Source organism: Anthonomus grandis, chromosome 13 (genome assembly GCF_022605725.1).
Source record: "Anthonomus grandis grandis chromosome 13, icAntGran1.3, whole genome shotgun sequence".
Taxonomy (NCBI): Eukaryota; Metazoa; Arthropoda; class Insecta; order Coleoptera; family Curculionidae; genus Anthonomus; species Anthonomus grandis.
Window position 1 is genome coordinate 1924020 of NC_065558.1, and position 27618 is coordinate 1951637.

General features: G+C 32.8%; 1 protein-coding gene across 3 annotated transcripts in view; it reads right to left on the minus strand.

Annotated features, from left to right (window-relative positions):
* LOC126743757 (LIM domain transcription factor LMO4-A) overlaps window positions 1–27618 on the minus strand; it is a 211263-nt gene that overhangs the window by 10665 nt on the left and 172980 nt on the right. For 2 of the 3 annotated variants that reach the window (XM_050450975.1, XM_050450974.1), the window contains exons 4-5: window positions 7070–7253; window positions 6835–6983 (exon numbers count right to left, since the gene is read on the minus strand). In XM_050450975.1, coding sequence (XP_050306932.1) covers window positions 6860–6983; window positions 7070–7253 — 308 coding nt within the window. In that variant the 3' untranslated portion in view covers window positions 6835–6859. The remainder of the gene's footprint in view (window positions 1–6834; window positions 6984–7069; window positions 7254–27618) is intronic. The other variant, XM_050450976.1, reaches the window with a different exon arrangement.

The window sequence follows — 27618 nt, forward strand, 5'->3', positions numbered from 1 at the left end:
TAAGGCCTCTACTACCTAGAATTTTATTTTTAAATTAAAGCAATTGTTACATTGTTAACAGATGTTTTAATTATTTTTGTTAAATTTATTTAAGCCAATGGAAACTAATGATTTGGTTCTCTAAGGCTTTAAATGCCATGAAGATATCTTTGAATTTTACCGAGATTTTCACGTTTTTTTTTTTTAATTTTAAAATTTTCAATTTTAATTATAATTTTTAAATTTGATTTCAGGTAATTCAATGCTCCAATTTTGAATTTATTTGAAGCTTCAACTGCCAAGGCGAATACTTTACGTTTTTTATCAAATATTTTAATGATTTTTTTTTTATTTATTCTAGGTAATTTTTACATTTTAATTTGATTCTAGGCAATCCAATCCTCCAATTTTAATTTTTTTAACGATTTTAGGCGAATAATTTAGGTTTTCGAAATTTTAAACTTATAGAAAGATTTTTTATTTAAAATTAAAATAATTTTTTTTTCAATTTAACCAGGCGATTAAATAAGTTTTTTTTTCTTTAAAATTAAAGCAATTTATACACTTTTAATAAAGATTTTAATTATTTTTGTTATAGGCACTTGGAACCAGTCCTTAAATATTGAATTACTTTTTTAGACTTATTTTTTAATTTAAAGTTTAAGAGACATTTTAATAAATATTTTTATCACCTCAACATCTATGAGAATCTATATTTTACAGTTTATAATCATTTGCAAAGTTTTTATGCTAGATAACGAATATCATATTTTTTTTTGTTAAATTTCAGGCAATTTTTCCAGGCAGAAATATCCACTTCAAGGCACCTCCATTTATTTAGAAATACTATTGTTTTTTTTTACATTTTAAGTAATTATTTGAAAAATTTAGCTTGAAAAGTGTCTGGAATAAGTTTACCAAAAATAATTAAATTTTCTGATTAAAATTTAAAAAAATACTTGTAATTTAAAGAAATAAATCTTCCTGGCAGTTAAAAAAATGCAAAATTCGAAATTGAAGGATTGATTTTAAGTGCCTGGAATAATTTTAACATAAATAATTAAAACGTCTGTTAAAAGTCGCATTTCTTAAGGTACTCTAGGGAGATAAAGCCGACCTTTTAAATTTCAAATAAATTAAATAATATCTCTGGAAAAAAAACATTCAAATTTAGATATTTTTTTAATAAAGATATATAAAAGTTGCTTCTTATAAGTACTTTCGATTAAAATTCTATATAAAAAAAAACCCTTAAAATAAGTGATTTTATTGAATAAAAAGTGCGTAATAGATTTTAAAGTAAGCAAAGAAAACACACCTTTAGTAGTAGCAGCAGGGGCTCTTAGCGATAGCGGCGGTCGTTCGGGGTCCTAGAGAATAACGAATTGCAGCAGTAAGGAAACCTAATGCTTTTACTGCAGCATTATTCTTAAAAGCTTCTTTTAGTTCCAAAAAAGGATCAACACTAATGTAAAGTGTAAGTACTATGACTAAGTGTTAAGGCGACGCCACCCTAAGTAATCTAAAGTTTCTACTCTCCCCGTCGCTACTGCTATACTGCCGCTGCTAAGGGAAAGACTGGCTTTTTAGGATTAATTTCGTAACAATGGGACTTTCTCGCTAATTTACTACGTTTGTTGTTGATGCTGCGGCGCTTTTTAATGGACACGCTTTTAACTTTTTTTTTTTTTTTTTTTTTGAGGAAAAAATTAGTCCCAGGTTACGACTTAGTGAGCGTATATTTTTGTCAGTAAGAGAACCATATACCTAAGCAATAAATGTGTCGTTGGATATTGGAAACCGATAGTTTGGCAAAACAAAACGATTTAAGTTATTATAAAATTGATACAATTATTAAAAAAAAAAAAAAAAAAAAAATATTATGATACATGTATTTAGGCTTCCAGTACAAGTTGTGGCCAAGAAACACGAAATTGCATTAATTCAAAATTACTTTAATTATTAATACTAAGAACGAGTCTTGTTACACTCTAACACAGTATGAAAATATGCTTTACCTCCAATGGGATCAGAAGTGTGCAATAATTTAATTATGGGTATTTGTGATACGGCACATCTGAAGCATTGGCCTTTATTACAATTGTACCATACGCTTAAGATCTTAAATAATTAATTAATTCTTGCTTGTTTCTATGGATCCTTTGCCCATTATTTTACCCTGCCTAATGGTTTTCAGTAACTTAAAATTATTTACCCTTCATAATATGTCCTAAGTATTGTAAGATGCGCTTAATAATAAGTATTAATTCTCTTTCTTTCTGCAGTATTTCTACGATATATCGACATTTCAAATACTTGTGTCCTCTTGGTATCGACCTTATTCAATGTCAAAAGATCGATACCAAAAGATCTTTTTATTTATTTTTTTTCGGTAAAAACAGTTCCTAGGTAATATATTTTCTTACGCTTTTAAACCATAAATATAAAGGAAGTTTCGTAGTGATTAAAATACTACCCTGATTTTCCTGATGTGCATTCTACTATTCTATTTATTAGTACCTACAGATTTTCTAGGGTCAATTAATTAATTTCAGCTGCCTATTAATTTTCATTTAAAAAAATTAAAAGTGTCTTACAGGAGCTAGATGATCGTTAAAAAATGGATTTAATTAGGGCTCGTTATAAGCCGCCCTAATAAGATCCGCCAATTCTTACGCTATATAACATTGTATAGCGCAGACTGCGGGCTCTTTGTCTCTCTAATTAGACAATCCTTTGTTTCAAAAAGCTGGGGGGGGACGGGGACGTGGAAGGCTAAAAATGGCTAAAAGAGGCCCTATAAAGTATACAAAACAAGCAGGGCTCATTAGAAGAACGACCGCGCGGTGGTATTTTAACAATGGCGGCAAGACTCTCGGATCCGCCGAAATCCCTAATTGACCGACTCTCCTCTCCGATAGATTTTTGTACGGTGAGGAGGGAAGGGTGAAAAAAATGTTGTCGATGATGCCTAATTAATGTTATTGCAAATTTTCAGTCTGGTCACGTAAGAACCCTCTAACCAAACCCAATTAACTTGCCATATATTATTAGAACGATTCTAAGAACGCGTTAAAACTTAGAACGTCATTTTTTTTTCTTCATCTTCTTCTTGGCTTAATAAATTAAATAAGTATTTTTTTAAACGGTGTTAGGTAGTGTTTTGTATGTAAGGGACTCTTATGTCTTATTTGACCTATTAAACAGTCCCAGTTAAATTAAACTTTCGTTCTTAAGTACAAACAAGATAACGATGCAACAGAAAAACATAGAATAAATGAGAGAATTGGCAAAATTGTAAAATAAGTTGAGCCTATCCTACAGACAGGGAAAGAGGAAATATTGGTGAAAATCTTCAAGGAGAAACTAGAAATAATTTTATTTATGTCAATGAGCACATGACACTTATTAGATGTCTTACAGTTTACTCTTGTATGTAAATTAAGGAGACTTTGCTTGACATGTGAAAAAAATTGAGAGGATAAGGAAATGTGATGTTTTTTTTTGTCTCTTTTTTGTCCAGAGCCAATTCCGGGCAGTCCATTAACTTAAAAAAAACGCTCGGACCCGTCGATTTTATTTTCGAGGGGGACACTTAATAATCACAAAATCACTTTCCCACCTACAACTGCCCTTAAAATCTTAAATGGGAAGGGGGGTCGAGTGATACCTCATTGGAAAGGTCTTTTAATTCTCTTTACAAGGGTACTTGGTTTGACGCAATTTAAGTAAGTACTTTTTAAAATTTTCGCATTCAAACCTTAAAAGGTAATTTTTAATATTTTTACTTTATCATAGACTACTAAAGGTACTTTTAAGAAAAACAATGCCAGGCAGTAGGACAAAACCATCAAGTATTATGAAATATGAGACAAAAAATGAGATAGCTCTATCATATTACAGAATATTTAGACTTTAAGTTAGTCATTCAATAATTTATCGTAAAAATAGATTTAAAAAGAATTTGCGTAAGTGTTAGCTTATAATAAATGGTCAATATGGCCACCTCCATTCTCCATACAATAAAAAAGATTTTGCTCAAAGCGTTGTCGCACGTTCTGCAATACTTCAGGCGTGATTTGAAGACACTCATTTACAATTCTGCCTTGTAAATCTTCTAACGAAGTGTGTTCAGTCTCATAAACCTTGCTTTTTAAGTGACCCCAGAGAAAAAAGTCTAATATTTTAAGTATATTTTGGTAATACCAATCTTTAATAAAATTTGTTTACGTTTCTAAAATTGTTAATTTGTTGGTTTTTTATTACACTTAAAATCATTTAAACATTTTATGCCTCAAGGTAATTAAAGTGACAGTTAATTAATTTGAGTACCTTATTAATAAAGTGGCTACCTTAACTTTTTTTACACATTTATTTTTTATTTAAACCAGATTTTTTTTAATTGTTTATTAATAATATTAGGTTATAATATTAATTTTTGTATCTCATAACTTGCTTTTCGTCAATTTTCACAAAACCGGTGATATTTACCATTTACCGACTTTTACTAAGAGCACCTTTTTTATGTAAAAAGCATAGGAACATCATAATCTAATACCCAAACGGGCAGAAATTAAAGTCTTAAAGAAATGGGCCTAAATTTACCAAATACCCCCCTGATTCTGAAGCCCCTGGTAAATATTTTTTTTATTTAGTTGGTTCAAAAAAATAAACGTACTAACAATAACTTACCTCCCAAAATTGGTTGCGGTAGCTAAAGTAGTTCCGGAGCTATTAAAAAAAAACTAGTTTTTAAAGCTTATTTTCAAAGAGCTCTAGCTCCCTGAGGAAGCTTTTCCGAACCCATGTTTATATGAAATTTTGTTGTTCTTTTGACGTTTTCTATCTGCCCTAAAAGTTTTTAACATGATCACCGGAACACCCTGTATAATGTGAAATAATCGAAACAATATGAAAAATCCTGATTTTTTAAGAGCCTACGAAACCTAAAAATTCTTTAAAAAAGGCATGAAAAAATAAAAAAATCACAAGAAAAAAAGCCCTAAACCCCTAAAAAACTTAATACAAATAAAACCAAGGAAACCAAAAAAAGTAAAAAAAATAAAGCAACAAAATAATAAAAGCTGAAAATACATAAGAAACTGTGCACTAATTAACCCATGGAAATGTGTGAGAACCTTAAGAATTAAAAAAAAATATATAAAAAATTGTGAAAACAGAAAACAACTAAGTCCAAGTTAAAGAAACTAAATTCAAGGAAAATCAATAAATAATTCTTAAGAATTATTTTTCTATTTTCCTTGCATCTGAAAACCAAATTAAGGATATCAAAAAAAAATGAGGTGTCATAGAAACAGAAAAAATATAAAAAAATATTTCTTGTTGTGCATCTTTTGCCTTATAAACACAAAAAATAAAAAAGACTTAACTATATTTCAACAATCTCCTTTTTCTAACTATACTGTTCTACTTCTTAACTATTTTTTTAAGTGAATATCTTTTTATTTAATTAATAAATAATTTATATTAAGAAAATCAATTTTGTGAATATACGGCAAAAATTTAAATATATGTCTAGGAAATTCCAAAAAGGCCCTTACTTTCAAAATAATACACAAAATATAGTAAATATTTTGGCTATACAAAAAATATTCTTCTAGACAAAGTATGTAAAAATGTCTTTTTTAATTTGTAAAAATTATTAAAATAAAAGGAAAAATTCTTGAAATTTAAGATGAAAATATAAAGAAGCAAAAAGACTAAAATCCCTAATAAACTGTATATAATAAACAAATCCAATGAAATGGTTTTGTACGAATAAACCTAAAAAACCCCTAAGAAATCTCTAATAAAAAAGTGTATAATGTGGAAGCATGAAAAAAATATAAAAGTTCTGAAGTAACTTCATATTCTATAACATAAGAATCCGTTGAAAAAATCATGAAAAATATAAAAATTTCAATTAAAAAAAGGCTAAAATCTCACCCAAAACAAACCCAAGGAACTTGAAAAAAGCCAAAGAAATTCCTTGAAATAATATTAAAATGCATAATAAACTTTGCACAAGCCAACCCATGGAAATCTATAGGGAAAAACATAAAAATTTATGAAAATTATTAAATAACAAACCTAAGGTAAAAGAAAAAAAAACATCAATATTCGCAAAAAATAATAATAATAATAATAATAATAATAATATTAGATTATTAAATATACCAATATCAAATTTTAAAAAAATCGTAAAAGTTGAAATAGAAAGGGATAAATTTCATGAAGAGATTGATGCTTAACAATATACAAATTTAGTTTTGGAACAAAACAAATTAAATTTATTAATAACAGTAAATATCGAGGTATAAAACTCAAAAAAAAAAACAGAACCTAAAATCCCAAAAAGAAAAATCACCCTGTACAATTTAATTTTATAAAGTCTTTATAAGACAAAATTAAAAACCGAAAATAGTCCCTTTGATGTCCACAAAATAATTAGATTTTCTTAGAAAAGGACTCCGGATGGAGGTCTTTAAGCTCCCTCCTCCTTTAATGGGGCTTTAATTATAATCAGATTAAATTTAATCTAAATTTAATTTACTAAAGTGGTCACGTCTGAGTGCGGTTACATTAAGAAAAACGAATTTACTTAATACTGTACCGATATGGGAAATACTTAGAAACCAACTGATCTTCCGGAATTATAGACAGCCGAGTATATGAAGAGCCGTGTTGCCGCTGGAAGTCAGTTGTCAGTTAAGTGAAGTGTGGAATATTGGCGCGAAATTTAAATAATTGTAAATAAATACAGTGAAAATAAATATCTCTGGTAGTTGTGAGTGATTGTGTTTTTGTAGTGAAGTGTGCAAATAAGTTAAAATAATTAATATAGGGATAATCTACCTGCGTCAATTTGATTTTCCATTATTCAGTCTCTACTTCTGCGCGGTCGTCCCACTTTTCCTTTTCGTACCGTAGGCGCCGCCGCTGAACTTTTGAGCAATTTATGCCAGTCTTGTTCGCACACCAAACTACCCGCTAACATGTAATACCTAAAAACAAGAAAATTATAATAGAATTATAATTAAATATTATTGCCTAAAAATTAAATAGAAAAAATGAAGTTACGATTGCTTACCTATCGCCGGGCACCAGGGGTGCCAAACACTTGCTACACATAAAACACTTGATGTGGAAAATGTGTAGCGGAGCCCCGGGGGCGGAGGGATTGCTGCCGCCCCCGCTGCGCATGACGAACTCGCTGGCCGGGATGCTCTGGCCGCAGGCCGAACACGCTCCCGAACTCCCGAACAACCTGCGGGACCAACAAAAGGAAAAGGTAAAATTAAATTTCAATTTTACAACAACGAAAAACGTATAAGAAAATTCATGGTTAATTAATGGGGTTCTCTTAATGGCGAAGGTTTAATTAATAACAAAAACGTAGATTTTCGTAAGGCTTTTGACATTATCAAGGTTCTTTCGTAACCGACTCAATAACTCGAAAACGGCAGTATTTATAAGAGAGCCGAATAAAAACCAACATATTAGCAAGTTTGTTTTCATCTTGGTCTATATTGACCATCAAAAAGTACCCACTGGTGGTTTTGAACCCTGGGAAATGAAACCCTCCAGTTTCAAAAGAACCTCTATGAAACGTGGGCTTCGAATAATTTTGAAATGTTACTTTTCTTATGTGATTGAACTGATCACAGATGTGTACAATTAATTTATTACGACTGGCAATGATTTCTGGGCCTCAAATAGGTTTTGATACCAAAAAGGGGGTCAAAAGATTATTATTTGGCATTCTACCGCATCTCACCTTCCTAAAATGCCGTAAATAATTTAAAAATGTGACTTTTCGTATGTACCTAATTTAATCACAGACGCAAATTTTTAATTCGTTGCGATCGTCAATGATTCCTGGATCTCCAATTCCTGGAGGTCCAAAGTCCATTATTTGGCATTCTACCGCATCTCACCTCCTTAATATGCCTCGAATCATCTTGAACTGTTACTTTTCGTATATAATTGAACCAACTACAGACGTAAACCATCAATTCATTGCGATCGTCAATGATTCCTGGATCTCAGATAGGTTTTCATACTAAAAAAGAGGTCAAAAGTCCATTATTTGGCATTCTGCCGCATCTGACCTCCTTAATATGCCTCGAATCATCTTGAACTGTTACTTTTCGTATGTAATTAAACCAACTACAGACGTAAACCATCAATTCGTTGCGATCGTCAATGATTCCTGGATCTCAGATAGGTTTTCATACCAAAAAGGAGGTCAAAAGTCAATTATTTGGCATTCTACCGCATCTCACCTCCTTAATATACCTTGAATCATCTTGAACTGTTACTTTTCGTATATAATTGAACCAACTACAGACGTAAACCATCAATTCATTGCGATCGTCAATGATTTCTGGGTCTCAGATAGGTTTTCATACCAAAAAGGGGGTCAAAAGTCCATTATTTGTCATTCTACCGCATCTCACCTCCTTAATATGCCTCGAATCATCTTGAACTGTTACTTTTCGTATATAATTGAACCAACTACAGACGTAAACCATCAATTCATTGCGATCGTCAATGATTCCTGGATCTCAGATAGGTTTTCATACTAAAAAAGAGGTCAAAAGTCCATTATTTGGCATTCTGCCGCATCTGACCTCCTTAATATGCCTCGAATCATCTTGAACTGATACTTTTCGTATGTAATTGAACCAACCACAGACGTAAACCATCAATTCGTTGCGATCGTCAATGATTCCTGGATCTCAGATAGGTTTTCATACCAAAAAGGAGGTCAAAAGTCCATTATTTGGCATTCTACCGCATCTCACCTCCTTAATATACCTTGAATCATCTTGAACTGTTACTTTTCGTATATAATTGAACCAACTACAGACGTAAACTATCAATTCATTGCGATCGTCAATGATTCCTGGATCTCAGATAGGTTTTCATACCAAAAAGGGGGTCAAAAGTCCATTATTTGGCATTCTACCGCATCTCACCTCCCTAATATGCCTTGAATCATCTTGAACTGTTACTTTTCGTATATAATTGAACCAACCACAGACGTAAACCATCAATTCGTTGCGATCGTCAATGATTTCTGGATCTCAGATAGGTTTTCATACCAAAAAGGGGGTCAAAAGTCCATTATTTGGCATTCTACCGCATCTCACCTCCCTAATATGCCTTGAATCATCTTAAACTGTTACTTTTCGTATATAATTGAACCAACTACAGACGTAAACCATCAATTCATTGCGATCGTCAATGATTCCTGGATCTCAGATAGGTTTTCATACCAAAAAGGAGGTCAAAAGTCCATTATTTGTCATTCTACCGCATCTCACCTCCTTAATATGCCTCGAATCATCTTAAACTGTTACTTTTCGCATGTAATTGAACCAACCACAGACGTAAACCATCAATTCGTTGCGATCGTCAATGATTTCTGGATCTCAGATAGGTTTTCATACCAAAAAAGAGGTCAAAAGTCCATTATTTGGCATTCTACTGCTTCTCACCTCCCTAATATGCCTTGAATCATCTTGAACTGTTACTTTTCGTATATAATTGAACCAACCACAGACGTAAACCATCAATTCGTTGCGATCGTCAATGATTTCTGGATCTCAGATAGGTTTTCATACCAAAAAGGGGGTCAAAAGTCCATTATTTGGCATTCTACCGCATCTCACCTCCCTAATATGCCTTGAATCATCTTGAACTGTTACTTTTCGTATATAATTGAACCAACTACAGACGTAAACCATCAATTCATTGCGATCGTCAATGATTCCTGGATCTCAGATAGGTTTTCATACCAAAAAGGAGGTCAAAAGTCCATTATTTGTCATTCTACCGCATCTCACCTCCTTAATATGCCTCGAATCATCTTAAACTGTTACTTTTCGCATGTAATTGAACCAACCACAGACGTAAACCATCAATTCGTTGCGATCGTCAATGATTCCTGGATCTCAGATAGGTTTTCATACCAAAAAAGAGGTCAAAAGTCCATTATTTGGCATTCTACTGCTTCTCACCTCCCTAATATGCCTTGAATCATCTTGAACTGTTACTTTTCGTATGTAATTGAACCAACCACAGACGTAAACCATCAATTCGTTGCGATCGTCAATGATTTCTGGGTCTCAGATAGGTTTTCATACCAAAAAGGAGGTCAAAAGTCCATTATTTGTCATTCTACCGCATCTCACCTCCTTAATATGCCTCGAATCATCTTGAACTGTTACTTTTCGTATGTAATTGAACCAACCACAGACGTAAACCATCAATTCATTGCGATCGTCAATGATTCCTGGATCTCAGATAGGTTTTCATACCAAAAAAGAGGTCAAAAGTCCATTATTTGGCATTCTACCGCTTCTCACCTCCCTAATATGCCTTGAATCATCTTGAACTGTTACTTTTCGTATGTAATTGAACCAACCACAGACGTAAACCATCAATTCATTGCGATCGTCAATGATTCCTGGATCTCAGATAGGTTTTCATACCAAAAAAGAGGTCAAAAGTCCATTATTTGGCATTCTACTGCTTCTCACCTCCCTAATATGCCTTAAATCATCTTGAACTGTTACTTTTCGTATGTAATTGAACCAACCACAGACGTAAACCATCAATTCGTTGCGATCGTCAATGATTCCTGGATCTCAGATAGGTTTTCATACCAAAAAGGAGGTAAAAGTCCATTATTTGTCATTCTACCGCATCTCACCTCCTTAATATGCCTCGAATCATCTTGAACTGTTACTTTTCGTATGTAATTGAACCAACCACAGACGTAAACCATCAATTCATTGCGATCGTCAATGATTCCTGGATCTCAGATAGGTTTTCATACCAAAAAAGAGGTCAAATGTCCATTATTTGGCATTCTACCGCTTCTCACCTCCCTAATATGCCTTGAATCATCTTGAACTGTTACTTTTCGTATGTAATTGAACCAACCACAGACGTAAACCATCAATTCATTGCGATCGTCAATGATTCCTGGATCTCAGATAGGTTTTCATACCAAAAAGGAGGTCAAAAGTCCATTATTTGTCATTCTACCGCATCTCACCTCCTTAATATGCCTCGAATCATCTTGAACTGTTACTTTTCGTATGTAATTGAACCAACCACAGACGTAAACCATCAATTCGTTGCGATCGTCAATGATTCCTGGATCTCAGATAGGTTTTCATACCAAAAAGGGGGTCAAAAGTCCATTATTTGGCATTCTACCGCATCTCACCTCCTTAATATGCCTCGAATCATCTTGAACTATTACTTTTCGTATGTAATTGAACCAACCACAGACGTAAACCATCAATTCATTGCGATCGTCAATGATTCCTGGATCTCAGATAGGTTTTCATACCAAAAAGGAGGTCAAAAGTCCATTATTTGTCATTCTACCGCATCTCACCTCCTTAATATGCCTCGAATCATCTTGAACTGTTACTTTTCGTATGTAATTGAACCAACCACAGACGTAAACCAACAATTCGTTGCGATCGTCAATGATTTCTAGATCTCAGATAGGTTTTCATACCAAAAAAGAGGTCAAAAGTCCATTATTTGGCATTTTACCGCATCTCACCTCCTTAATATGCCTCGAATCATCTTGAACTATTACTTTTCGTATGTAATTGAACCAACTACAGACGTAAACCATCAATTCATTGCGATCGTCAATGATTCCTGGATCTCAGACAGGTTTTCATACCAAAAAAGAGGGTCAAAAGTCCATTAGTTGGCATTCTACCACATCTCATCTCCCTAATATGCCTTGAATCATCTAGAACTGTTACTTTTCGTATGTAATTGAACTAACCGCAGACGTAAACCATCAATTCATTGCGATCGTCAATGATTCCTGAATCTCAGATAGGTTTTAATACCAAAAAGAGGGTCAAAAGTCCATTATTTGGCACCTTACCGCACCTCACACCTCTCTGCTATGCCTTGAATTATTTCGAAATTTTACTTTTCTTTCTCTTTTACATACTATAAAAATTTAATTAATCCATTGCAAAAAATAACTCAAAAACGCTTGATTTACCTTGGTAAATCTTAAAATCATCCAACCTAATAATAATTAAACCGTCACTAAACTAACTACCCTTAAACTTAAATTAATACGGCAAAACATATAGAAAACTCCTACGCAGCATCATCATGCCCTAATTGAAGTTTGACAGGAAACTGTTTACTTTATATGCCCTCCCATCATCTCGGGGTACATATAGAGAACTTCGGCCCTTATCGGACCTTGGCAGTTGGTCCCTTAAGTCGAGTTTGATATAATATGCACACGCGAAACTTTGACGCTGATTAATTTCCAGGATAAACTTTAAAAAAGAAACTAATAAACGGAACGCTAATTGACGGCGCAGAATTTCCAATTTGCATCCCTTATGGCCCGTCACAAAGGGGGTGCAAATTGGCACCCTCGTTAACCGGTCTTTATTCGGGAGCCCAGGCCGCTAAAAAGCCGAATGTAATGAGCACCAGACACGTACGTATGTGTGAAGTTGGTTTTTTCTTCTTTTCGAGGCACTCACTAATGATCGACGAAGGAAATTTGTGCAATTTGGAGTCGGTTTTATTTATTAGGGAAGAAAAAAGGGGATCGGGTCCATTTAAGTTATGCTCACTTTTTTTTTGGTTTTGGCATACAAATTAAAAATAATGATAATATGGTTATTTTGTAAATTTACAGAAATAAACGAAAAAATGCGATGATAATAAATAGCAAAATGGAGCCAAAAAAAATTTAAAATTAAAAAAAAAAACTTTTTTCAAATCCAAGCCCGATTTCCCTTTGTTTATAAATGTTTGCAACATTTTAGCTTACAATTAAATTAAGATACTGATGCTTCTGAACAATTAAATTTAAAAAATGGTGCCTTACATCATAATTTTGCAAGAGTAATTTTTTATCCAAATTAAATGGGGAATCCAACAGTTGACATCTTATAAAAAAATTATTTATCACCTCGCAGATTTAGTCCCTCTGTATGTTAGACCACTGGCAATTTTTTTTTAAATTAGCTTTATCAATAATTAACAATTTACTACAATAACCTGCATACAAAATTTATTTCAAATCAGTATGCTTTTAAAAGTTATGATAAATAAACAAATAATTATTCTTTAATTTAAAATTAACCTGACAAAAACTTTATAATGAAAGTATATTTCTTTTTAAATTCTCTATAACCTATAAAATTTAATGATAATTAAACTGGACCACCCTGTATAAAGTCTATATACTATGACTTAAAGGACACCATTTTAGAAAAGAAAATATTATATACGAAAACTAATTGTGTACATTATAGAGCTTGGTTTAATCGGAATGAAATTTTTTAAACTATTTTAGTTAGGTCAAGTAAAGTAAACTTTTTAATAAACAAAAATATTGTGCATAACCTAAAAGTACATGTCGAACATTTTTATATTATTTTATCATAATGTCCTCAATATGATTCATATTAATAAAAAAAAAAAAAAAAAACGTTTCTACATAATTTACCTACACCATCGCGGTCCATTAATATTAAAACACACACTGTAAAACAATGACATGAGCGCCCACATGAATCTAACGGGACTTCTTTCAGTCTTCCCACATCGTGAACTCATACTCGAAAACGGTGTTAAAAATCATATAATGTTTATTCATTTTTAAACCATATAGTATTTCGTCCATCCGTCCTTTATAGATAAAGTGGAAAAGAGTGAGGAGGAAAAGCATGGCCCCTTTTATGTGAGGAGGGACCTACGCCCTCGGGCCGTAATCTAATTAACACAGCGCAGCAAACTAATAATTTCCTCTACACAACGCGCCCATAATTGGGTTCGTTAATCTGAAATTGCCCGCGGACAATCGCGCCATTTTCCACAATATAAGATACTTTTAATTAATGTTGCCGACGGCGTATCGAGTACACTTCTTCGGGCTATGGGCTATGGAGGGCTATAGAGTTTTAACCGGCGGTTTCTATCCAGTTCGATTAATTAAGGATTTTTTTTTTTTTTGATTCGAACATTCTATAGTCACATTTTGTCAATTATCAAATCAAATCGTTGATTTTTATCGAGATTTTAACAATGTATAAGAATTGTCAATAGGAAAAACTACAATGCAAAAATATCGTTTGTAATGTTGTTGGGTTTAGGGATCAATAAAGTATTCAATTCAACGTTTTGCAACATATATTTACATCTTCCTATATTAAATAAAATTGATTATTCTAATTCTAGTATAAACAACGTTAGACATATAATACCAACGAGAACAAAAAAAAAACTTTAAAAATTTTGGACTTAAGTGATAAAAGATTGGATAAGTCAAAAAATAGATTTAAAATTCAAGATTGAAAGCGGAAACAGATTAAATCATGTTGTATGCCCCCCCCGTGTTTAACATTTTTTCTAAATTCAAACCTGTCTCTATGTTAAAAATGAAAAATACTCTAAAAAACTTAAAAAATGTTGGTGGCAGTGAATTTGGTATATCAAAACATATCCTCTGGATGTCTCTCTTGTGGTTGGTAATAGATTGTTAGATATTATTAATACTTCTTTGTCTAACGGTGTTTTCCCAGAAACTGTCTACTGTTATTCCTGTTCCCGAAGTACAAAACACAAATTTGCATAATGAATTTAGATCCATTAATACGGTACCTGTCTATGAAAAGCTCCTTAAGAATTGTGTTAGAGAACAACTTGTTGAGTTTTGTGATAAAGGCAAAATAATTGTTCCTGGACAGTCGGAATTTCGTGAGCATCATTCTTGTGAATCCGTTGTCGTTAATATTTGTGATGATTTTCTCAAATCTATCGACTGTGATAATCTTGTTTAAGCGGTATTTTTAGATTTTAAGAGAGCCTTCGAAACGATAGATAGACAAATTTTAATTACCAAACTACAGCAATTAGTAATTAGGGATAATGCTTTGAGTTGGTTTAAGTCGTATGTGTCCAACAGAGTCCAACGTGTAATATTTAAAAATAGGATATCTCAGTGTGCTTCTGTTAATTATGGTGTGCCTCAAGGTGCATGTGGTGCGCCTTTTAAATTATGCATAATATTTTTATTGATTAAAAAAATGTCCTTAATCCGACCCTAAAACGTTAATATTTTATCTCCTTCTCTTAAACACGCCAAATGGAAAACATGGGAATTTTAATTAATTATTTCATTATTTACAAGGTTTTTTTTTAATTACTTTACTTAATTAAAATAAACGTCATCAAATGGGGTCCCGGCTTCTGGAAAATTAATTATTTTACAGAGCGAGACCGATTTGGGTAAACGTTACTTTCGGACCCGGTTTAGAGTTATACAAGGAGAGAAAGACTCGTTTGTTTATTTAGGACAATTATGTGTTTTTTTTTTTGGAATTTTTATAGTAATACAGAGTGTCAATTAGCTGGGATAACATAAATTTTATAAAATATGCATAACTTAATTGGACATGATATCGTAGTTTATCAGGAGAAAAGAATAAGGCAAGTTTTGATGAAGTAGACTTGATTTTCTTAAATCTATATTTCACGCTACAGGATAGCCATTGTTGAATCTTTTAACTTAATTCTACAAATTAGTGAAATACCTAAAGATCTAAATGTAAAACTCATTCAAAAACACAGATCCGAAGGGAACCAGAACAGAATCGCCATAGAAATATGCCTCCAGCAATTAAAAAATTTATTATTTATTGACAGCTAGTAGAATTATGTACTTGTAATAAAATAATAAATAAAAATCAATCTGGGTTTAGAAGGCATCACTTATGCTATAAAATTGCGTTAATTGAGGACTAAGACTTAAGGTTTTTCTTGTTCTCAAATCTTGTATTAATGGTATTTTTTTAAAGAAATTAGTACTGCAACTTCCATTACTTGATGGTCCATTTCCAAAGATGATGAAGGCAAAGTTGTTCAATTAATTAGAGTAATATTAATAGCTGAATTGGATTGAACACTCATGACATTCTAAAGAATAACCCAGTCACACCACTGGCATTCATGACGAATTCAATTTCGAAAAATAAACAACAAAACCGAAAAACTGCCCCCCCCCCCCCATCAAAGCCGAGAAAATAAATCCTTTCTCAACAAACGCTATCGGCCTCATAATGAAGTAATTTAAACAGAAATAAGATTATAAATTGAAATACATTTTAAATTTGCATTTAAATCAGTATCCGTGTAATCAAGTCGAGGCGGCGGCGGCGGTGGTGGCGGCAAGCGAGGGTTTGAACCGCCCCTTCGTGCCGCCACTTTTAGAGAACGAGCCGTTACGTAAACACCGTTTTCAAAGAGAAAAGAGACTGGGGGGGTGAGCTGCTTATTTTGCGGTGCATAACAACACGAAAAAGACGAGATTTTTTTCTGCTAATTTTTGAAGCCTATAAACGTTCGGAAACCGCAAAAGTACATTTAATACCGCGTTTAGTTGGTTGATTTCTTTTCCGCTTCGAGAGAACTTAAACGGATTTTAATTTGGTTAGGAGTAATCAGAAATAGTGGGATCGCGATTACTTCTTCTTCGGCATTTAAAATGTTTTTTTTTTGTCTCTTTTAGTGATTAATTTTTATTTGCAAACTATTTTTTTAAATTCTTTTATTGCGTTACTCTTTCTTTTTCAAGTAATAAAGGGGTAAGGGTTGTGCCGATGAAAAGCCATACTTTTACAGAAAATATATATTTAATATTTAGTATGAAAACAGCGTTATTAGATTGCATGATATGAACGAAAAACAGTAATTTTTCAGAAGAATTTCATCAAATATTTGAGGTATAGTTTTAGCATATTATGCCAGAAAGCATAAAATCAGAAGTGGGATTAGCCAAAAACGTGTCTTACCCGTTACGTGAGCTATTGTGAACTAGGATTGCATTAATTAACCGAAATTTGTACCTGGATGAGATGACTTGTGAGGATGGGTGAATGATCGCTACTAACTTATGGAGTACTGGTATACTTATGGCTGCAATTGAAAATTGTTTTGAAGGGAGGTGCGTTTAAAAAGAGTTTTGTGTGAAAGTTTTGCAGGTAGTGCAGATTTTGGTCAATTAATGTCCGATGCATTGGCCTATCTTTCTGACGGTTGTCCATCTTTTGGTTCATACGGTCGTTTAAAATTACAACAAAGAAAGCCGGAGCAACTTATAAGTCTAATTTGTTTTGGTGCAAAGAATATCACTTTACAATCCCACTTCTGATTTTAGAATATTAGATTTAAATGAAGGTCTAATAAAAATTAAAAACACACTGAATTCGTGACTGAAAATGAGGAATATCAAATGTGACCGTTTACACCAAGGCTCGTAAAACATCGTTGAATAAAAATATATTTATATGATGTGTTACTTGGGATGCGTTGTAGGTAGGTATTTGTTAAAGAGGATCATACAGTAGTCTTTCCAGCAGTTAATCTTATGACTAGAATTATTTTAGTTGTTGTTCCTTTAAATAATAAGGACATAGTATTTTATGAAATTAAAGATCTTATTAGTCAAAATAATAAAAACGTAAATCAGGATCTTTAAGATCATAAGAGACAAATTATTTTGTTCCTTATAGGTACTCCTGGAATAAGAATTACAAGAATTATTACCTAACAATAGAACTGAGGGCAAGAACATTAAAGTGCTATGTGTTTTCAATATTAGATTATGATCAGAAACATTGGATATTTAAACAAGCGGCAACCGTTCGAAAAGTGATGTTATAGAAAGATGCTTACAACAAAATTAACCTATTTAAAATATAATATTTCTTAAAAGACTATAATTTTAATCATAGGAAAAAAAGTGAAAATGGAAAGTCTAATTAACCAAAAAACCATAAATTCCTCGAGAAACGAACTATAATTGGCAAATTTCTCATAGTACTACTCTCGTGCGGCATTTTTTCCATTATTCGCCGTTTCCTATAAACGTTTTAATAATATTAAATAATCTGAGACTCACGTTCGGCACTGAAAATTACAAATCGAGTTTCGCGTTATAATTGACTCCATTATCTCGGTCGACCGTACAAGAAATTTAGCACGTTTCGCCGATAATATTTTCTCTTCTTTAGCCGGATTACATTCATAATATTAAAGGTCCTTTTACGAATTAATTCGTCTATTTTTCTAACTGAAGAAGAAAAAGAAGTCATCACGATCCCACTTTTTCTTATTACTCTTAACCAAATTAAAATCCGTTTAAGTGCTCTCGAAGCGGAAAAGAAATCAACTAACTGAATGCGGTATTAAATGTATTTTTGCGGTTTATGGGCTTTAAAAATTAACAGAAAAATATATTCATTCATTTTGGCTATTTTCTGAGATATGGAGAGAGTTGTCCAGGGAGTCTAATAATTATTGTAATTGAAGATATATATTAGAAACACTCTCTATTTTTAGGGCATTTTTTGTGGTTAGATATTTAAAAAATGGACACTAGTAAGCACTCAAGTGTTCTGTACAAGGTACACTAAATTATATTCAAAAGTTATATTTTATAATAATTTATTTACCTGATAGTAAAAGTACAAAATTATTTGAAAATCCTAGTATATAGAGTTGATTTAAGTGTTGAGTATGAGTAACTCATATAACTGCGAAATACTTAAATTATTATAGTATAAACTAGGTTTCTCATAGAGCAACAACCCTTAAAAACATTGGATAACAAATATTTCAGGAAACAATAACATTAATAAAAATACGGTTTTTATTGGTAATTTTATGTAAAACTAGGAAAAAACAGCAATTTGGATGTGGTAAATTATGTCCTTCAAAACGCAACTAGTTTGAAATTATTAATTTAATATATTTAGGTAGGAAAATGATAGGGAATGAGGTTAAGGTTTTAGCGGGTATACAGGTTTGTCAACTTTATCATAAACCATTTTTTAAAATTTTTAAATAAACAGAAATATAAATTGGAATGTCCCATTTCCATTATTTGACATACGAGCTAGCAATTGCTGGGATCCTGATTTACGTTTTTATTATTTTGACTAATAAGATCTTTAAAATTAGTCATTCATTATCTTCAGGGCTCTTGTAGTCGAAAACTATTGATTGAAGTTTAAAAAAAAATACTATAATCAATTCATAGAAAGTTAAGATAATGGAATTCTTATTTCTGGAATATAGGATTGTTTTTAGTGTTACAAACGCATTTCTTGCTGTATATATTCTAATTATCGTTTTTGTTGTTTGATCATTGTTTCCTGTAATTTAGGCTTTTAGATGTTTGTATTTTCGAACCCCTTTTATTTGCCGATCTAGTAAATTTATGTGTTTTATGCTTTTGGTTATAGTTCTCTCTATTCCTCTCACTTTCAAGTGCCTGGAAGAAATATATAATTATTGACTAATTCCAGGCAAATGATCAAGTAATTTTTTTAATCCTTTTTGATATTTTTAAGGAGAAATAAAATGACAAAAGGGCTTTATACTTTTGGGAACAGTTCTCTCTGTCTCTCTCTCTCTCTCTCAAGTGCCTTGACGAAATATATGATAATTGATTAATTCATCTTTCAATTTCTCTCTTAATAAAATCATTCTTATAATCCTGTGACACTCTCTCTTTGTCTACTTCAATACCCTGTAAGGGATAGAAATATTTTACTAATTCCAGGAAGTTGATCGAAACATTTTATTAATCCTTTAATAGAAATAAATATAAAGACAATAGAGCTATATTCTTTTGAATAAAGTTTTCCCTGTCTCTCTCTTTCTCAAGTGCCTTCAAAAAATATATAATAATTGACCAATTCCAGGCAGTTGATAAAGTCATTCAAATAATCCTGTGACACTCTCTCTTTGTCTGTTTCAATACCCTGTAAGAGACTATTTTAGTAATTCCAGAAAGATGATAAAGACATTCCTTTAATCCTTTCATATTTACAGGAAAAAATATAAAGGCAATAGAGCTTTATTCTTTTGGATACAGTTCTAACTGTCTCTCTCTCTTTCAAGTGCCTGTAAGGAATAAATAAATAAAGACAAAAGAGGATTATGCCTTTAGGCACAGTTATCTCTGTCTCTTTCTCTCTCAAGTGTCTTGAAGAAATATATAATAATTGACTAATTCCAGGAAGTTGAGCAAGACATTGCTTTAACCCTTTGGTATTTAAAGGAAAAAATATGAAGACAATAGAGCCTTATTTTTTTAGATATAGTTCTCTCTATCTCTCTTTTTCAAGTGCCTATGAGGGATAAATAAATAAAGACAAAAAAGAGGATTATGCCTTTGGACACAGTTATCTCTATCTCTCTCTCTCAAGTGCCTTGAAGAAATATATAATGATTGACTAATTCCAGGCAGTTGATAAAGTCATTCTTACAATCCTTACAATCTTGTGACACTCTCTCTTTGTCTCTTTCTCTTTCAAGTGCCTGTGAGGGATAAATAAATAAAGGAAAAAATATAAAGAAAAAAGAGAATTACGCTTTTGGGCACAGTTCTCTCTTTCTCTCTCTCTTTCAAGTGGTATGAAGAAATATATAATTATTGACTAATTCCACGCAGTTGATAAAATCATTTTTACAATCCTTACAATCTTGTGACACTCTCTCTTTGTCTCTCTCTCTTTCAAGTGCCTGTGAGGGACAAATAAATGAAGGGAAAAATATAAAGACAAAAGAGCATTATGCCTTTGAACACAGTTTTCTCTGTCTCTCTCTCTCTTAAGTGCCTTGAAAAAATATATATTTATTTACTAATTCCAGGCAGTTGATAAAGTCATTTCTACAATCTTGTGATACGCTCTCTTTGTCTCTTTCTCTTTTAAGTACCTGTGAAGGAATAATAAACAAAGGGAACTATAAAGACAAAAGAGGATTATACCTTTGGACACAGTTCTATCTATCTCTCTCTCTCCCTCTCTCAAGTGCCTTGAAGAAACATATAATTATTGACTAATTCCAGGCAATTATTAAAGTCATGCTTACACTGTTGTGACACCCTCTCTTTGTCTCTTTCTCTTTCAAGTGCCTGTGAAGCAAAAATAAATAAAGGGAACTATAAAGACAAAGGAGGATTATGCTTTTGGACACAGTTCTCTCTCTCTCTCTCTCTCAAGAGCCATGAAAAAATATATAATTATTGACTAATTCCAGGCAATTATTAAAGTCATTCTTACAATCTTGTGACACTCTCTCTTTGTCTCTCTCTCTTTCAAGTGCCTGTGAAGGATTAATAAATGAAAGGAACTATAAAGACAAAGGAGGATTATGCTTTTGGACACAGTTCTCTTTCTCTCGCCCTCTTTCTCTCTCACAAGTGCCTTGAAGAAATATATAATTATTAACTAATTCCAGGCAATCGATAAAGTCATTCTTACAATCCTTACAATCTTGTGGTACTCTCTCTTTGTCTCTCTCTCTCTTTCCAGTGCATGTGAAGCAAAAATAAATAAAAGGAACTATAAAGACAAAGGAGGATTATGCTTTTCGACACAGTTCTCTTTCTCTCGCTCTCTCTTTTTCTCTCAAGTGCCATGAAAAAATATATAATTATTAACTAATTCCAGGCAATCGATAAAGTCATTCTTACAATCCTTACGATCTTGTGACACTTTCTTTTTGTCTCTATCTCTCTCTCTCTCTCTAGTGCCTATGAGGGATAAATAAATAAAGGGAAATCTGTCTCTGAAATATCTCTCTGTCTCTCTTTCAAGTGCCTGGACGAAAGATATAATTACTCACTAATACCAGGCAGTTGATCAAGTCATTCCTCTAATCCTCTTTGATATTTCCAAGGAAAAATATAAAAACAAAAGATTCTATCATGTGGATTCCATTTATTCTGACTCTTCTTAGGCCTTTGACAGATCACCTCCAGAATCAGAAGGATCAACATCAGAACTTCTACTAATTAAATTTTTACAGGTAGTTGAGTTGGAACTTAATGATCAATGACTTCCTTGTCAGTCGGTAGAACACATTCAACTGCCTAGAAGAAACAAAAATCATTTTTATCTTAGTTGTTTTGGACACTGATCCTCTATGTCCTCTTATTGAGCTAGTAAAAGGGCACTCAATTTCCTGGAAGAAATAAGAACTCTCCTTCAGAAATTTAGGTTTGAGCCTGATACTCTATGTTAGCGAAAGGAATGCTCTCAACTCCATCCTTTCTAATTAAACTTGCTATGGAGGTATTTTTCGGCTCTGCTTTACATGTTAATGTATGATGATCTGTATGCAGCTTATATCAAGACATATCATAACCATAACCTATTATTATATCATAACCTATTATTATATTTGATCCATAAACTTATTGTTGTGACTTCAGTTTAGATGTATGAAACTGCTATTTATAGTAGTTTACTCTGGATTACACTGGTGTACTGCTAGACTTCATTTGCTTTATATTCTTTTAGAAGTGCATTTACGATATTGACACAACTGTTCACCCTCCCCCTTAAATTTCTAAGCCTAAAATAGCTTAATCACTTTAACTTCTTTTTATTTTCAAAAGAGCATAATTTTTTGTAGATAAATCATCTAAATTGCGGCAATTAAAAATTAACGGAGCCGAATAAAACGAACATTCAGCAATATATGCTCGCACACAGGATCGAGCACCGGCCAAAGCAATATCAGCATTATTATCGATATTACAATAGGCGTAGAATGATTTAGCAGGAGGAAGGGAGGAGGAGGAGGAAGAGGAGGCACGTCCAGTTTGTATGTTTGGCTACCTATAGATCTGCAAATTAATATCTTCATTACGGACGAACGGGCATCATTAAACGATAGTGGTGAAACGGAAAGCGGCATCGACAAAAGCCCTTTCGCCTATTTAGGCAGTCAATTCGGTCGAATTTGGGCCATAATCAACGCTTTGTGCATTACGTATTGGCCCGGTGCACGTAGCGGCGGGGGGTCCCGTACCCTAATAAGCATCGGACAAATTGCACGGACGGGAGCACTTTTATTAAATTTGTATTAGGAATAGGTCCAAAACTATACGACAAATTACCGGACGATATAAAGATTAGCAGAAGCGTTTCGATATTTAAAGGAAAGTTAAAGGAATTCCTGGACAATAAATGTTTTTATGGTGTAGATAGCTCTCTAGCCGATTAGGCAGTTAAGTATTATATTATTTTTGACTATTTTAACTTTTTTTGTAATATATAGTATAGGTGGATATTTTTGAATTTTAGTTATCTAGGTAGTTAGTAATATTTTTTTAGGCCTTCCATACACTTTGTGTCTATTTTTTTCTTATATAATAAAAGTTTTTGATTTTATTTCTGATTTATTTTATATCATTCAGAAAAGGCCTTGTTAGTCAGTGAAATAACAAATTGACGATAGATTTTAATGAAACCTTCTTAAAACTAATCACAACTTTTTCTGGTGGATCGTGAGCTTTCCATTGGGCTTATATTTAATAGACACTATTTGACTGTATTTCTTATTATTATTCTTTCATTGTTCCTAACAGTCAAATTAATAATTTCTTCACGTCTTTAATAATAATAATAATAATAATAGTAATGGGTAACTAAAAATGCTTCGGTCATCCTCCACTAAATTTATTTAAAAATTATTCTTCGTCCTACATGTCTCAGACATATAACATGTCCATCATCAGGGATCTATAAAGAACCAAGGAAACTTCCAAGACTCAAAGTGTTAAATCTTACGGTATTAAAAATACTTACACAAATTGAGGGTTTTCGTCAATACATATAAAAAGTTATAGTGCCTCTAAATTAACAATGAATAAAAATGGCATCTACAATAATGATAAAAAAAGCCTTAATTAATTAACGAATAAACAATTGGACGTTGAAGACAAAAAACTTTAAGTTTTCTTACTTGAGTTTTAAATATCATAAATTTTTTATTCAATCAAATGCTCAGCACGTAATATTCTTCCCATCGATACACGTTGGAATATTTCTCAAATGCTACTTATGACATTAGAAGAATCTACAATTCTGTTACTTAAATCATTCTCATCTACAACTGGCGTCGCATAAACCAGTGATTATGCATATATCCCTAAAAGAAATAGTCCAGAGGATTCAGGTCTGAGAAACATGCTGGCTATAGCTGAGAAAAAGTGTTATTAAGATAGTTTCGAGCGACAAGACCACATACAATGAGACAAAAAAGTTCAATTTTTAATTGTTTCATTAATAAAAAAAATTAGCACTCGAAAAGGAAGCGTCTCCGGACTTTTTTACTTAAAAAAATTAGGGGGATTAAAATTGAGGAGTTACCTCTTAAAATTAAAGTCATAACTTATGTTACACCCTGTATATGGCTCAATATACACAAATAATTGACAGCGATTTTACTGACTTGTTCAAGTAGGGATTTAAATGTTGTTCATTTTATTGTAAGAAGGATGGTTAAAAATTTTGAAAATTAGTTAATTAGACTTTCTTTACTGCAGTAAAAACTGAAAAAATGCACTTATTGCCCAATTTTTGACGTTTAAAAATATTTGAGACCCATGAATCCTTGACGATCGCTATGAAATGATGCTTCACGTCTCTAGCGGGTTTAACTAGTTAAAAAAATTAAAATTTCAAGGTGATTCAAGGCGTGCCTAGACCATGAAATGCGGTAGAAACCGAGAAAATCCGCCTATTGCCCACTTTTTGATCTTTAAACATATCTGAGACCCATGAATCCTTGACGATCGCTATGAAATCATGCTTCGCGTCTCTAGCGGGTTTAACTAGTTAAGAAAAGTGAAATTTTAAGGTGATTCAAGGTGTGCCTAGACTATGAAATGCGGTAGAAACCGAGAAAACGCACTTTTTACCCACTTTTTGACATTTAAACACATCTGAAACTCACGAATCCTTGACGATCGCAATGAAATGATCCTTCACATCTCTAGGTGGTTTATCTAGTTAAGAAAAATTAAATTTTAAGAAAATTTAAGGCGTGCCTAGACCATGAAATGCGGTAGAAACCGAGAAAACGTACTTTTTACCCACTTTTTGATATTTAAACACGTCTGAGACCCATGAATCTTTGATGATTACTATGAAATGATGCTTCGCGTCTCTAGCGGGTTTAACTAGTTGAAAAAAGTAAAGTTTCAAGATGATTCAAGGCGTGCCTAGACCATGAAATGCGGTAGAAACCGAAAAAATGCACTTTTTACCCACTTTTTGACATTTAAACACATCTGAGACCCATGAATCCTTGACGATCGCTATGAAATGATGCTTTACGCCTCTAGACGGTTTAACTAGTTAGGAAAAGTAAAATTTCAAGGTTATTCAAGGTGTGCCCAGACTATGAAATGCGGTAGAAATCGAGAAAACGCACTTTTAACCCACTTTTTGACATTTAAACACATCTGAGACCCATGAATCCTTGACGATCGCTACGAAATGATGCTTCGCGTCTTTAGTGGGTTTAACTAGTTAAGAAAAGTGAAATTATAAGGTGATTCAAGGCGTACCTAGATCATGAAATGCGGTAGAAACCGAGAAAACGTACTTTTTACCCACTTTTTGACATTTAAACACATCTGAGACCCATGATTCTTTGACGATCGCTATGAAATGATGCTTTACGTCTCTAGACGGTTTAACTAGTTAAGAAAAGTGAAATTTCAAGGTGATTCAAGGCGTACCTAGACCATGAAATGCGGTAGAAACCGAGAAAACGTACTTTTTACCCACTTTTTAATATTTAAACACATCTGAGACCCATGAATCCTTGACGATCGCTATGAAATCATGCTTTGCGGCTCTAGCGGGTTTAACTAGTTAAGAAAAGTCAAATTTCAAGTTTATTCAAGGCGCGCCTAGACCATGAAATGCGGTAGAACCCGAGAAAACGCACTTTTAACCCCCTTTCTAACATTTAAATAAATCTGAGACCCACGAATCCTTGACGATTGCTATGAAATGATGCGTTACGTCGCTAGTCGATTTAGCTAGTTAAAAAAAGTGAAATTCCAAGGAGATTCAAGGTGTGCCTAGACCATGAAATGCGGTAGAAACCGAGAAAATGCACTTTTTACACACTTTTTGACCGTTATGATGATGACTTTTGAAAATGGATGATTCAAGGAACTTGCATTTTTGCAATCTCTTGATAAATATTATTAGAAATCCATCAATGCCAGCTTTACTTAAGAACCGCCTTATATTTAAAAATGAACTTTATAATAAGGCTCTAAGTTTTCTATGCCTCTTCACCGAACGGCCATGTTTCAAAGAAATTTTTCATATAATGCTGTCAAATATGACCCTTTGTTTGGAATTCATATGCCAGGCAGTTGAAACCTAATTGTCCTTTGACTATCTGAAAAAGTGAAGATGTTTCAATTATCTGCGTGTTAAATTTCAGCATCAGGTTCAAAGGTTCAACCAAAGGAATACTAAATTTCAACAGTCTGATTGGAATCTTTAGATTTTTCTAATGATAGTTTTCCAATCAATTCAGTTTAGGTAGGAACGTACTAAAAATTCCGGTTCAAAGGACCAGAATTATGTTTTCCTTGGCAGCAAGGTTTGTTTAAAATTATAAACCTAATTTAGATTTGTTGAGTCCTAAGTATAACTTAATACGAGTCGAAACTGAGGAAATCACCTCTTCTCGTTTTATATTCAAAATTTGTGTTAATTTCCTCGTTATTCCAGGCCCTTAAATTAACTGGAATTCATATGCCAGGCAGTCGAAATCTAATTGTCCTTTGACTATCTGAAAAAGTGAAGATGTCAGAATTATCTGCTTCTTAAATTTCAGCATCAGGTTTAACTAAAGGAATACTAAATTTCAACTGTGTGATTGGGATCTTTAGATTTTTCTAATGATGGTTTTTCTACAATCAATCAATTTGGTTTGGGAGGAACGTACTAAAAATTCCGGTTCAAAGGACCAAAATTACGTTTCTCTTTTCAGAAAGGTTTGTTTTAAATTAGGACAACAATGCCCTGTCTGCTGATCTTGCCTTACTTTCTCATAAGCAATTTAGGTCTAAATACAAATATTTTTGATGAGGAATTTCTTACTACAACTTGAATTTTCTATATAATTTGTGTCTTTTAATAGAAAAGAGATTATATGATTATGTTATGGTTGCGCCATAATATACTTAGTTTAATTTTCCAATCATGATTTTTACTCGGTTAAGTAGAGTAGCTATATTAGCTAGACTGCGCCAAGTAGGGACTAAACAAGTTGTTTAAAATATTGTTATTTGTACATATAATAATGTTATAACTCGACTTTTTTTTTCTTTTGTGTGTATATTAAATACTAAGATAATAAATGAGGTATATACAGGGTTACTGTACCTACCAAAATTATAAAAAACAAAAAAAAAATATTATATATGCCGATGGTGCAGTTTGTCCCTATCGGCCTATATCCCCGTGTTCCCTGATTGACGAGTCGTGTGTTCCCGGCAATGATGAGGATCCCGCTCCCGGGCACAATCAACTACACGACCGACGACGACGGGATTCTCGCGCCTTTCTGCCCTCACTCTGCCGCCGTGCCTCTGCCATCCCTTTTTCCTCCCCCACGTAGGGCGAATTATTGTCAATCAGCTGAGTTTTGTATTTTTCCTGTGAGTCTGTACGCGCGATGCTGACGACCCCTGACCTGATTATCCCCAGTCATTCAGTCAGGAGA